This window comes from Biomphalaria glabrata, chromosome 13, assembly GCF_947242115.1.
Source record: "Biomphalaria glabrata chromosome 13, xgBioGlab47.1, whole genome shotgun sequence".
Classification (NCBI taxonomy): Eukaryota; Metazoa; Mollusca; class Gastropoda; family Planorbidae; genus Biomphalaria; species Biomphalaria glabrata.
Genome location: NC_074723.1, coordinates 8,421,509 through 8,436,315, shown reverse-complemented (window position 1 = coordinate 8,436,315; position 14,807 = coordinate 8,421,509). Strand labels below are relative to the sequence as shown.

Here is a 14,807-nt window from a genome sequence, read left to right as displayed (position 1 = left end):
TTTATGATTTTTTTTTGGTTGTATTTGTATTTATATTTGTAGATATCTTTACATAAAAACATTCTAAATATTTTTTGTAGTGACTTTTTAAAAATTTTTTTAAACAAAAAAACTTTAAACTTTTAAGCTCTTAATATAGAGTTTTAAAATATTTATTTTGAAGTACTTCTACCTTGCAAGAGACATTTTTTAGGAAAGTTCATAGTTATCAATAATTAAGACACATTCACATTAACTATATCAAACTTTGCCAACGTTTTTAAAGATTTGTGAAATGTTTCTTTGTATCTAGAAGTTTCTTTCTATGATTTGATTCCCTTTAGTCAAAGCAAGTTTAACAGCATACAATATTGGTGCCAACTATTTTATCAGTCATCTGCTTTTTAACAAACTTATAGCACAATAAATTTTTTTTTAACACATTTTGTTATATCCTTGGAATTCTATGTATTGTGTACATAACAAACTACTGATGTATTCATAAGGTGTAATGATGAAGTAACATTAGTGTTTTTTTTTTTCAATGTATATGTTCTCAAAACATTTAAGTATATCATGTGATCTTTCTAGAATTCCTCATGTTTTTGATGACACCTCAATGTCACAATTAGGGGCACTGTCTAGCATGATATGAGGTGTATTATGGTTATGGTCATTAAGAGTCCTTTTAGCATTTTCAAAGCCTCATAAATGTTGATATGAACAAGACTCAAGCAAAAAGTTTTCTTAAGTCTGGAGATTTTTCATGGTGGAGAGTCCCAAATCTGTTATTGTTTCTCAAATGTGATTTTCTAAATGAAAATAACAAAAATGATCTCTCTATACATTTATGGGTTTGTATGATATGGTTACGATTGCTCTTCATAATCCTTGGAAGTAAACTCGTCATGCATTTGTATTTACCACCTGTAAAGTAAGTTCCCCCTTTCAGATCTATAGGGCAGATGATGTAAAGGTTGTCTGTTTCTGTGGCTCACGGTTAACAAAGGTGCCATGTGGTCAGCACAAGAATCAACTGCCTTTACTTTTCCCAACTAATGTCAGGTACCCATTAGAGCTGGGTGGACTCAGATGCGCTAAAAGATCCTGAAATTAAAAATCCTGTCGTCACAAGGTTTTTGAACCCAGGACTCCTGGTTCGAAAGCCAAGTACTTTACTGCCCAGCCACCGCACCTGCAATTTATCACTTAGTTCTACCTTTTTTAAAACTATTCTACTTAAGCTGATGGGTGTTAGCTATTTCTTTTATTTTTATATGTATATTTTTTTTAAACTTATTTTTTTTCTTAGAAAGTTAAGTGAAATTTCTGGATAAAATTATTGTGTTGGAAAGTATTTTAGCAACAGTTCATTACCAACTACAGTTGTAAGCCAATGTTTTTTTGCTATTTGAACAACTATTGCTAGAGTTATCCCAGGCTTGGTCTGCTCTGCACTTTGCTTTCATTTTTTATACTTGATTGATTTTGGTTTGATTTTCATGTCAAACAAAGATTTAAACATAGAAACACATTTTCCCCTAAAAAAACATTTTCGACTTAGGTGAAAAGTTGTTGTTTTTTTATAACAGATTTTTGTCATTAAATTTCTTCTTCCTGTACATTTGTTTTTAGAATAATGATATAATTATTGTTTTAGTGGGGTTGTACAGCTGAGTGGTAAAGTGCGTAGCTTCCCAACTGAGGGCTCTTGGGTTCGAATCCTGGTGAAGACTGAAAATTGGAATGTTGAGTTTTTTTAGGGTTCCCCTGAGTCCACCTAACTTTAATTTCCTGACATTTGTTAGGAAAATGTAAAGGCAGTTTGTTGGTCATTAGGATGGCCACATGACATTTTTTAAACTGGCTACAAAATACAGATGCCCTTAGCATCATCTGCCTTATAGATCACAAGGTCTGAAAGGGATACTTTACTTTTACTATTGTTTTTGCCAGAGACTGCTATTAGTTGGAATAACCCCCTGCTTTCAAAGATTTTATGTACTCAAGATATAACTAGAGTTGACAGCTAAAGAACTTCCCATTGGCATATTTAAAAAACATTTTTTTTAATCATTTTAAGATGTTTGTTTTTATGTTTGCGTATCTATTTTCTGTTTCGTACTTTAAAAGGTGTACATTGCTATTTCTGCATTATGAGCTTTCCATTGAGGTATATAGAGCAGTAGACTATCATTGTAATTAATTGTTATGTTAAGGGAGCTTCTTTTACATCCTAAGGCATGTTAGCTGAAAGGGGATCTATTATAATGTACTTATCTGTAGTAAATAAAAAAAATGACAGAAAAACAACAGCAAGTGAAACAAAAAAAAAATAAAGATATTGGCATGGCTTTAATTATGTGTAGGAAATATCAGAACTGTCTTTCTCCAACAATAGTTTCATCCTGCTAATGCTAAATATCTTCATTTTGTGATGTGTGCTTTACATTATGCTCAATGGTGCTTAAATACAACTGTGACATTTTCAACATTTTCAACTTAGAAATGATGTTTAGTGAAATAAAAAAAGTTTAATAAAGTATTTTTCAGTGACTAATCTCTAATATTTATTGTTACAAAATATCTTTAAAATCACATTAATAATGTTTTTTTTTTTGTTTTTTCTCTTTTTCTTTCCTATGATGTTCACAGTCGGCCAAAGTGGAGGTGAGTCTGTGTGATAGTTTGATGTTATTTTGAGTAGTTGTCTTTTAATGTCTGGGAAGCATGTTAATATAGACCAGCAAATGTAGAATTTGGCAAATATATTTGTGTATATGAATATGAGTTAACATTTCACTGTACTCCTATATGGTTGTGATAAAACATTTCACTCTGACTCCTATATGGTTGTGAAAGTTGGATACTGAACTCTTGATGTTGAAAGAAGAATATCAACCCTTTGAGACTTAATGCTACAGAAAAATGCTGGGTATCAGATACCAGAAAAAGTAGGCAAATGAGTTTGTATTTTTACGAGTCAACACCCGGATGGCAAAATGGAGGAACTCAGTACTGTGAAGAGACTAAACCTGTGCTAGTTTGGTCCTATTGTAAGACATGGCTCGCTGTCAAAAGTCGTCCTTCAGGGTACAGTGGAGGGAGCACAAAGTGTTGTCCAAAGAAAAGCTGGCTAGGCAACATAAAGGAATGGACTGTCCTTTCTTGATATCCAGCTGATCAGAAAAAATGGAGGGATCTGGTTACACGAACTGTCACAGCACCTGTAGGTTGAAAATCAAGGGACATATGAATTGATGAAAAAAGGTTTAAGAGATAAAACGATTCAGAGATTCCGATTCTTATCTTTTTTTTTGTAGCTCTCTATTTTAAAGTGTTGCAAGGGTCCAACACCTGGATATGGGCTCTAGCTAATATTAATAATGTCATTAAAAACTTTTGGACAAATTTACAAGAAAATATTATACAATTTAGATTAAATAAGACAATTTACTTTCAGATGTTAAGCATATGATAATATATAATGCACTTGAATATTTCATGTCATAGTTTACATTGAAAGATGTAGGTCACACAGATGTTTCACATTTTTTAAACATTATTCCAGCCATCACCTGGAGGATCAGACTCTGGTCAGCTGACCTTGGACCACTTTCAACTCCTGAGGGTGATTGGCAGGGGCAGCTATGCTAAAGTTCTACAGGTGGAGCATAAAAAGACCAAGAGAATATATGCCATGAAAGTTATCAAGAAAGAGCTGGTGAATGATGACGAGGTAGGCGGTTCAATCACTTTTAAATCTGTTGATAATGTATCAAGAGAAAATTAAAGTCATCAAGAAAGAGCTGGTGAATGATGATGAGGTAGGCGGTTCAATCACTTTTAAGTCTGTTGATAATGTATCAAGAGAAAATTAAAGTCATCAAGAAAGAGCAGGTGAATGATGACGAAGTAGGCGGTTCAATCACTTTTAAGTCTGTTGATAATGTATCAAGAGAAAATTAAAGTCATCAAGAAAGAGCTGGTGAATGATGACAAGGTAGGTGGTTCAATCACTTTTAAGTCTGTTGATAATGTATCATTGTTTCACCTAAACGCATGAGAAAATGAAAGTCATCAAGAATTAGCTGGTTAGTAATTACAAGTTACTTTCTTCGATAAGTGTTTGTTTACTGTATAAACTGAACATTGTCCTCCAGAAACTGTTTTGTTCATGGTATTCTGTAAAGATTTTAAAAAAATATTCTCCACTCTCATCACAGTATTAAAGTAACTTCAGTGCAAAGGTCAGGATTGTCTGTTCTGAAGTCTTTTATTGTGGGATTTCCTTTTTTTTTTGCATCAAATTTATTTGTCTTTCATCATATCTGTCAGGAAATGTGTATGACAAACAGACTTTGTGCACTGGCATTATCATCGCACAGAGAAAAGCTGTTATGACATTGAAGATTGTCATTTTTTAAATTAATTTATTCTCAAGTTTTATTAGTAAACATTTTGGTTTTCTTTATTTGTATTGGAAACTCATTCCAATCTTCATTCATCTTGGAAGGCAATGAATTCAAGAGTGTAGTTAGGACGCTAGAAATATATGATTTTTTTTTTTAATTCAATTTATAAAATAATTGTGTACCTTGCTGAGAATGTTTGTTGTGCTTAAAATATCTGAAATGAAAGTTTGATTGTCGAACTCTGAAATGAATGGCTTGAGCTAACCAGTAGAACCATTGCAAAAAAACATAAGATTAAAATACTATTTAAATACTATTTAACTTTAATTAGGTCATTATTAGAAAATGTGCATCCCCTTTTTGTGATCCCTTCATAAAGAAACTAGAACAGATGCCAAATATTGCAGATTTATAATATTCCCATTTGATTAGCGTAACACCATTTGTAAAATCCCGAAATTTAGAGTCTCTTCAGGACACAAGAATCAAAAGTAAAGTAGCAATAATACCTAAAACATTGAACCATAATTTACAAGTACAAAAACAAAAACATAATTAAATACTCAGAAAGACAAGGGGAAAGTCACATTTCTTATTCCACATGCTAAGACAAATTTGTACAAGTGCACCTTCTTCCCTAGAAGGGGGTTGCCTGACTGCCAGAAAAAACATCTACTTAGCAGAGAAGTCTCTGATTAACATGCAAGACTAGATTGACATATTAAATGTGTAGGCCATAATTATCTTATCTTTTCAGTAACATCTATAATTTATAAGATAAGATGGCTTAATAACAAACATTACATTATTATCTAAAAAAGTGTGTAATTCACAACTCAAGATTTCTCTTCTCAAATAAAAATAATGTCCAAATTTTAGTTGCTTAATGTAACAATTGACAAGCAATAAACAGATGATTATATTTGTTTTAATTACAGGACATTGATTGGGTCCAGACAGAAAAACATGTATTTGAGGCTGCAACTAATTACCCTTTTCTGGTGGGGCTACACTCTTGCTTCCAGACTGCTTCCAGGTTAGAGATATAGTCAAATCATTTTGTTAGTAAAAGTAAATAAAATCCATGTTTCATGTTTTGAGTTGTAAAAAAAAGACAGGAAACTTCTGGATTGACTAGTTTTTAAATTATGACAAACCTTTTTAAGCCATATTGCAATGATGAGTTAATAATAATCCTAAAATAAGAATATATGTTCTACATATTTCGGATTTTCCTTCAGAGTTGAAGATAATTTAATTCCTAGTTCAAACCTCCCACAGGACGACCGAGGATAGCAGTGGGGAGGGTATGAACCCGGGACCATCAACAAATCCGAGCGACAGTCCAGCGCACAAATCACACGATCAGGCAGCCAGCCAGCCATATCTGCCCTAGAGTTATCTTTTTAGAGTTTTTTTTCTTTTTAGTGAATCTTTGAATGATTTCGATATTCAAAAAAAGTAACTCTCAAAAGTTTGTGTGTAGGCTTATCTCTTGTCATTGTACCACATCTTTCCAGCTAATCAGGCCATAGATAACTAGGCTTTCTTTTTGATGAGGGCATGGGGATTGAGTGGTAAAGTGCTTGGCTTCTTAACTGATGTGTCTTGGGTTCAAATCCTGATGTTGACTGGGATTTTGAATTTTGGGATTTTTAGGGTGCCTTTAGTCCATGTAACTCTAATGGGTACCTGACATTAGCTGGGGAAATGTAAAGGCAGTCAGTTGTTGTGATGGCCACATGACACCCTCATTAACCAGGAGCCACAGAAACAGATGAACTTTACATCATCTGTCCTATAAATTGCAAGGTCTGAAAGGGGAATTTTACTTTTTCATTCTCTTTGATATAAACAGACAAAACTTGAAAATATAAATCTTTTAATGTTTGTTTTATCATCAGACTTTTTTTTGTGATTGAGTTTGTCAATGGAGGTGACCTGATGTTCCACATGCAAAGACAAAGGAGGTTACCTGAAGAGCATGCCAGATTTTATGCTGCAGAAATTTGTTTGGCTCTTAATTTTCTTCATGAAAGAGGTCAAATATTTTAACATTTCTAGCATTTCACTGTGCTTTTTTTTTTTTGTTTAAATAATACCTTATTGAACCACATATTGAATAAACTTATTTAAACATATTTAAGTATGTTAACTAAATGTGATAATCAACATGATATCAAGCTATCAAGCAGTTACCATAGCAGGGAAAGGGCATTTTATTTGTGTAACTCAACAGCAGATTATGTTTCTTTGACAATGTTCTGCCCACTTCACCCTTTTAAGTAGTGGGCCTGGTATCATGACTACTATTTTCATGAAGGGACAATCTTTGTAATTCATTTTTCATTTCTTTTTCCACTGCCCTTTTTTTGTAATTTCACGTCTCTTGGCAAGCTGTGAAATGGGAATAAACACCTTTATGAATTTTAGATAAGAATAAATTAAAAAATTTTGAACTGTAATACAAATTAGTATCACTGACTGGAATTTTTATTTAGAAGTCTTAGAAAATTTCAGAATTTCTTCAATGGAGAGAAAAATATTATTTTTGTGTATGACTTGTCAATTTTATGTTAATGGCCTGCATGTTTCTTTGTGTCCAGGGATTGTGTATAGAGATCTGAAACTGGATAATGTCCTACTGGATAGTGAAGGGCACATTAAACTCACAGACTATGGCATGTGCAAAGTGAGTACAGTTTTCTAAATTTGTTCCATACGCTAGAACAAAATCGTGCCTTAGAGAATGGAATGAGTTGCTTGTATCAGCCAGGAAAACCAACGACTTGGCAGTGTTTAAGTCATTGTTTGATATGCTTGACTAGATTGACACATGGAATGAAGTAGCGTCTGTAATATTTAAGATAAGATAAGATTTGTGAGATGGACAAAAAAAATTAACCAATTTCTGACAGTATACCCAGAAGCAGTTGGTCTAGTATTAAAAGTGTTCTCCTGAAAGAAAACAACAAATAAGCCACGAGGATTATTTTGTATGTAAATGAATTAATATTGAATTGGTCCATAACTGGACGTTGTTATCAGTAACATTGAGGCTGTTGATGTAGAGCTCACAATATGCCTAGGAAGAATGTTGTAGGAGAATAGCACTTTTACTTTCTGTCCTGCACAAAGATTTTTACTTTCCCTGGTGTCAGGTACTCATCCAGCTGGATGCAATCAGAACGTTTTCAGAAAAATTCTTGATTGCAGCTATTATTTGAACCTAGAACCATTAGTTCAGTAACCTTCAAGACCCAGATCAGCTTTTTTGCGCATTTTGTCAGGACAGAAACAATTTTTAAAATCTTGTTTCATCTCACAAACCCTTGTCCACATTATTTTGTTCATTGATAGTAATCAGTTATGGCCAAAAAATGTGTTTTCACTTGCGAGGGAACCCCTTTTGGTATTCAAACAAAATTAATTTTAAATTTTAATAAATCATTTCATTTTGTAGTGTTTTCTTTTTTTCTTTTGCTTCTAAATTTGTTTTATGTCACATTCATATTCATTATCTTAATATGAAGTCCAATAGTTTAATTTTGTAAAAACTATAAGGAACTCCTAAAATTCTCACTATGTAAGCTATAAAACATCACATTTCACTGCATGTTCTTACCATCTTTCTGTACTTCATACATCACTACATCATCATTGCTGGTGTCACTACATCATCATTGCTGGTGTCCAGGAAGGATTAAAACCAGGGGACACAACAGGGACCTTCTGCGGGACACCAAACTACATAGCACCAGAAATACTGAGAGGAGAAGAGTATGGTAAGGCCCTTGATGGTCACAGGATATTTGATTGGCTTTCTCTTGGGAAGGACTCTGCTTCTGTCTCTCTCTCTTATGTATAGAAAAACATGGCTTTCAGTGTTATTCAATATTAGTCATACTATCAAAATATTATTGCATTTTCTGCTATCATTTCCTAAGAGCTCATCTTAACACCATTTTATTATATTTGATTAATAGATATTTATACCTTGATATTGTAGTCACAACAAGTTTGCCAAGACAACTTTTGATATTAAAAAAATAGTTAACTTTCCTAAAAGTTTACGGTGCTTTTTTAAAAATGTCTAGTAACATTTTTTTTTTCAAATGAATGTTAGTTACCTAATACTTCACTGGATAAGACACACCAATTTATAAGATGCACCTTTTAGTTTTTATTCTATCATATCAACTTTTTTTTTTATCTGACATAAAAAATTTTTAAAAAAAGTTTTAACAAATTTAACATCTCATTTTTTTATCTAGTTGTTTAGGCAAGCTGAACAAGGTGTTGGAATATTTGTCATTGTAAACTTAACAATCCTTTATGTGTTGTATTGACTAATTCATGTAGATATTTCACTCATGTAGATTTTTATGGGTGAATTTTTTGTACTTGTTCCTTTTCATCTACATCAACATTTGAACTAACATCAGTATTGTATTTCAACTTTGAAAAATAACTGACAACAGATTTGTCATGCATTTGGCTATACTAGCGATGCTGATAAAGTACACTCTACACTCTTTTGACTTCCTTAAATTGTTTCATCATTTTCATCAATGATGCTCATATCCTGTCAACCAAACATTGATTATCTTCATTCTCATCTGATTGGTTTAGCAGCAGTTAATCTACTTTCCTTAAATGTACCATGTTCTTTCTCTCTTTTTTTTTTTTTTTTCGCTTGTCTCCCATGATGCTCCAGGAGAATTTAAAGCCAGGAGACAGGACAAATACATTCTGTGGGACACCAAACTATATCGCGCCAGAAGTGTTGCGAGGCGAAGACTATGGTATAGGCTGCGATATTGTCTACTAAACTACCTCAGCAATGCATTTTAATTCATGTTTTGCAGTGTCTTTTCCTCTTCTTATTTCCCCAACCTTCTTTTAAAATTTATACTTATATGTGTGTCTGTTCATTGTGTAATGAATGCATTTCCCATTCACATTTAAAGTTGAAATTAATTGTAAGAAATTTCTCAAGACAAAGTTCATTGAATTTTTCAGCACAATTATTTGTATTAAAAATTAAAATTAATATATTTTAGAGCTTGAAGATAATAATATAGAGTTCTTTTGCAAAAAAATGGCTCCTTTATTCTAAAAATAATATTTATCTCTTATTTCACCTCCTCCCTATTTCATGCACCAACTACTGGATGCTTTTTAAATAAAATTTTAAAATATCTTTTTGTAAATTAGTTACCTTTGTATTTTTAAATATTTCTATACCATTTTTATAACTTCCTTATCTTAATCTTATCAATTATTGTTTGAAGCTTCTATCATTCATAGCCCTTTACATATTGTATTTAGAATTGCCTTTTTCTTTGCAAGTTTGCTGTGCTTTTAAATATTTTTATTCACCTGCTTCTAATATCTTACAAATAGTTGTGTCTGGACTAACAGACCTCATTAGAGCAGATGAGTGCTACCTTCCTGAAAGCATCTGTTTCAGTGCTATATACTGTCTTAGAAAAACTTGTACTGGTTTATCAAATCTTTCTTCAGGTCTCTTTAGAACTTATATATCCATGCTGAAACTTGTTTCTTGTTCAGGCATTGGTTTCTTTTGATATCTGAGTTTTCTTTTGTTTTGTAGCCAGCATAAAAATGTTTGTGAGTGACTTGCTTGTTAACTCTTTTGACAATATTTGGGGAGAAATATTTAGACAGTTTTGCTTTGCTTCTGTAGACATGCTGCGTTGGCTTCGCATATTTTTGTGTGTGTTGTGCCCTTTCGGTTTTCATTTGCTCCTCCCTGGATAGCCATCTGTAATAATGGGTACCTTGGCTTCTTCTATTCTTCTATAGGCTATTAGTACTGCTTCAGTATGCTTGAAGAACATTTAGACCTATCTCTACACAAATTTTTTAGATTAGTTTGTCATTTTAATTTTAGTGTTTATGTCTGTTATGTCATAGTGCCTTGAAGCCTATGATCTTTAACAATTCAATATAAATTAAATGATTATTATTATAATTAAGTTAACTAATCTGTTTAAGTGCATGTTATACACTAAATTTTCTATATAGAATTAGCAAATCTTTTATTGCTTTTTAAATTGTAAGATTACTATTCACCTTTATAACAGCATGAATTAATATGGTTCATTGATATAGAATTATTATTATTTTTTTATTTAATTAAAGATTTTTGAGAATTAAACAAACTTGTAACCAAAAAATATTGTAGTATAAATTTGATTGTACTAAGTAGAATCAAAAAGGTTTCTAACCAAGCTTTCTAATTCAGCTTAGCTTAGATTTAGTTATTTAAAATTAAGTAATTAGTTGCTTTTTTTTTAATCATTGATCTATAGATCTACTACTTTTCTTTGGCACATTTAGCTTCATATTTACTCCAGCAATTTATGTTTGTGTGTGATTAAATGTTAAAACATTTAATGAATATGAAATTTAATATATAAATTATTATTATTATAAATTATTAATTATAATTATTAATTTTAAATTTTCTTTTTAAATAGTAACACCAAGAAATTAGATAGATCTAATAAATGACTTTAACAATTGATATAACAATCTTCATCCTTGAAATGAATTTAAGTATTTGATAGATCTACCAAAACTGTAAAAAAAAAAAAAAAAGACACAATTTGTATTGAGTTGCTTTTTTGTTTTGAAGTGTGACCTATCGTTAGCTTATATACATTAGTAAGCTAGATGTAAAAAAAATATTTTTTTTCTTCTTTAGATTCTGAGTTAAAAAAAATAATTAAAATTTTGTTAAAGCAATAAATACATTTTCTCAGTTTCATCCTTGTGACATTCAGGACTTCAATGCCAGTTTTCTTTTGACCTTCAGATTTCAGTGTCGATTGGTGGGCGCTTGGTGTATTGATGTATGAAATGTTGGCAGGAAGATCACCATTTGATGCTGTTGGTAATGCAGACAACCCGGACCAGAACACAGAGGACTACTTGTTTCAAAGTAAGTTTATTTTTTTCTTTATGTAAGATCTGGTTTTAATGTGTTGAATATTAATTCAGGAATTTATTTTAAATGGTAGTTAATAATGATTTTTTCAAAATGAAATAGTCTTTTGTTATTTAATTAATATGTTGTTTTTTTTTCTGATAAACTTGAAGGACATATATTAAATGTATCCTTGATATGAAATGGTGTAGAGTGAATTCCAAGCAACTCCTTGTCTTTACAACATTCATAAGCGTAGGATAAGAAGATTAGATTGAAAACTTCATTTGTATCTCATGGAAGTCTTGCTATTTATCACTTGATTGTTTGTATATATTTTTATTTCATGGAAGTCTTGCCAAATATTACTACTAAGTAAACTTGCTTTGTTTCCTCTTATAGTCATCCTGGAGAAACCAATCAGGATACCAAGGTCTCTGTCAGTGAAAGCTGCATCCCTGCTGAAAGGTTTCCTGAACAAGGTAACTCTTTTGTCATCACATTATACTGGCTTTGAGTGAATCTAGGTATTTAACCACACTCAAGATTATAGGAATATTTCTTTGAACAATGATTTTTCTTTTTCACATCTACAAAAGAGATCAGCAGCAAAAAGCTGGCTAGAAGAAGAAGAAGAGTAATTTTTTTTTACTTGTATGCCCAATAACATTTTGTTTTTATATCTTTTTTTGTTTTAAATGAATAATGTTTTGATTGGAGATTTTCATGAGGAGCTCAACAATGTCAAGCACACTAAATTGAACTTCACTGTTGCCAACTACATAAAAAAGAATTGACTGTGATTTTTAACAAATCTCAGTGCTTGTTAGTTCATCTTCATATCAATTCTTCTTTATTACCACTGATGAGTTGCCCATTCGTTTTCAAATAAGTTTTAAGCCCTAGAGTTAATGTCTAATGTTTCCTCCATAGTGAACTTATTTTGTGTTACTGAAGAGCTCAGAAACTTTGACTCTGCGATGCTAACAAGTGCACACACAAATGATTCTCCTCTACATTTGAAAGAACATAAGTTAGCAGCACTTCCTTTACGTTGTACACCAGATACACCAAAAAGCATTGCTATTTATAGCTGTTTACGCCATGTATGAAAATCTCTAATAGCCCTCAAGTGCTTATAACTTCTAGTTGGGGGCTAAAAAATGTTGTAGTTTGCTACTTTATATTTTATATGCCTTTAATTTGAAATATATAAAATAACTGAATTAATTATTAACAAATTAAACAGAAATCATCTTTGTTATATATAAATATGGATACTATTCAAACTATTTTATCTGCAGGCCCCAGCTGAGCGTCTTGGTTGCCATCCACAAACTGGATTCTCAGACATTCAGTCACATCCATTTTTCCGTGCGATAGACTGGGAACTATTGGAACAGAAGCAAATTATTCCCCCTTATAAGCCCCACATCAAACATGAACGAGATCTGGAACATTTTGACCCAGCTTTCACCAATGAGCCAGTTCGTTTAACTCCTGATGACCCGTAAGTTCAACAGTTTCAGGATAAATTTGATTTTTAACAATTTGAAAACATCTTTTTTTTAAATATATTAATGTGCCAATCTGTACTTTGGTGAGGGGTTAATTAGTTACACATGTGTAATAAACCACTAGTCCAGCCTGTTTTCATAAAAGTTTTAGAGTATTTCAAGTTGAAATTTTTTCTTAATTCAGGAGCATTTCATTTTTATGTCTGATTTACTTGCACATTTTCATTTCTCTTATGGGCATCCTTTTCTATTTGGTTTTAATTGAGACTTTTGTTCTTGCATACGAACTAGCCAATGTTTGTTCTTGCATACGAACTAGCCAATGTAATGGAACAACTCTTTCATGATTTTCCATGACCTTTAATGTTTTTTTTTTCTCTTTTAATATACAATGTTTAGTTTTTGAAGTATGAATTTACAATTTTTATCATTACTTTGTACAACTTAAACCCTGGAAATTTGTGTTTACAGAAGATCTATCAGTGAAATCGACCAATCAGAGTTTGATGGCTTTGAATATGTGAACCCGCTGTTGATGTCAATGGAAGATTGTGTTTAAAGGATTGTCTCCATCTAGAGTTGTTTTTTTTTCCTTTTCAAAGCCAGTTGAAACAAATGAAATTATCTTCAAGAAAATAACTAATCCTCAGACCAGTTTGAAACATAATTGATGAATGTCTTGACAAAACAAAGGAATGAACAATGATGGTAACAGTACATTGTTAATATGTTTACCCCAAAATGTAGACAAAATGAAAAGTGTAAATACATTTGTAGATAAAAAAAAAAGTAAATCTTGTATTTGAACTAGATAGAGCAATAAGGCCACACTTTGTACAATAAATGTTGTACTTGAAGATGACACACATTTTACTTACAATGTAAACTTGATGCTACTATAATATGTAGATTCATATTTATCTGACTGGTCAGATTATAGTTTGTGCAAATTGAAGATATATCTCTTCTTCTATGTGATGTGTCTACCTCTAAGGTACTATCTTAAGCTTTAGTTTGCTCATGATTTAATTAGATGATTGCATTGAAATATCAAATGTTTGACACACGTGGTCAATTTATTTGGAGTTAAAGAAAAAATTTTGTATGTGTGCTTTATTAAAATGTAAATTTTGTATGTGTGCTTTATTAAAATGTATTTTTAATCAAATGACATCTCAGTAAGATACGACCATTAATACATTAGTCTTTTATAAAAATGAATATATTTGATTGTAGCTGTGAATAGTCTTCTTATGATTACAACATATCACTTTCTATAGTTGGATAAAATTGAGGTTTTTGTTTACAGCTTGAGTAAGTTCAGAGTTCACTAAACAGAAATGTCTGAACTCCCTTTTCCCTGAAGATCTTGAGAACTTGACTTATTTTTGAATCCTCAATTGTCAAAGAAAGTTTTTTGATTTTTGTTGCACTTTTTAATCTTGATCATTTCTAAATCAGAGCCAATGTCCACTCTCAAGATCTCTCCTGACATCACTCCCTTGTTATTCCTCTGTCCACATTTCAATGTTCAAACAAAGCCTGCTGTGTATTTTATTTGTTTTGTATTGTTTAATCAAATTGTATCCTAGATTGATCCTTTCGTTTTGTTCATGTTTGAAATTATTTTTATATTCATAAATATCTATTGATTCCATATTAAAATTTTGTGATGAATTGAATTGTGACCTAAGTTTAGAACCAATAAGTCATTGGTTACTTCCTCCATGCGAAACTTTGATTTTATTGGCCAGGTATTTGTCAGTGAAGTTAGTGACTTTGTGTTGTGGTGGGACCTTTGTTCCACAATATGAATGGCATATCATCATAGGATTATTTATTGTAAGACCAATATTATTGTAGAACTGTATATTTGTCATTGTTCCCTGTGTGTGCTGGTATGTTAAAGAAGTTTTGAAATGTTACTTTGCTGTTTGGAGA

General features: G+C 31.6%; 1 protein-coding gene across 6 annotated transcripts in view; it reads left to right on the top strand.

The window, feature by feature from the left end:
• Positions 1-13,969, top strand: part of LOC106056069 (protein kinase C iota type-like) — a 28,463-nt gene extending 14,494 nt beyond the window's left edge. For 3 of the 6 annotated variants that reach the window (XM_013212644.2, XM_013212645.2, XM_013212642.2), the window contains 10 exons: positions 2,635-2,649; positions 3,551-3,718; positions 5,333-5,430; positions 6,299-6,435; positions 7,001-7,086; positions 8,092-8,179; positions 11,239-11,364; positions 11,752-11,831; positions 12,654-12,859; positions 13,338-13,967. In XM_013212644.2, the coding sequence (XP_013068098.1) occupies positions 2,635-2,649; positions 3,551-3,718; positions 5,333-5,430; positions 6,299-6,435; positions 7,001-7,086; positions 8,092-8,179; positions 11,239-11,364; positions 11,752-11,831; positions 12,654-12,859; positions 13,338-13,425 (1,092 nt within the window). In that variant the 3' untranslated portion in view covers positions 13,426-13,967. Of the gene's footprint in view, positions 1-2,634; positions 2,650-3,550; positions 3,719-5,332; positions 5,431-6,298; positions 6,436-7,000; positions 7,087-8,091; positions 8,180-9,111; positions 9,200-11,238; positions 11,365-11,751; positions 11,832-12,653; positions 12,860-13,337 lie in introns of all 6 variants that reach the window. The other 3 variants (XM_013212643.2, XM_056007460.1, XM_013212646.2) reach the window with 3 other exon arrangements.
• The last annotated feature ends 838 nt before the right edge of the window (positions 13,970-14,807 follow it).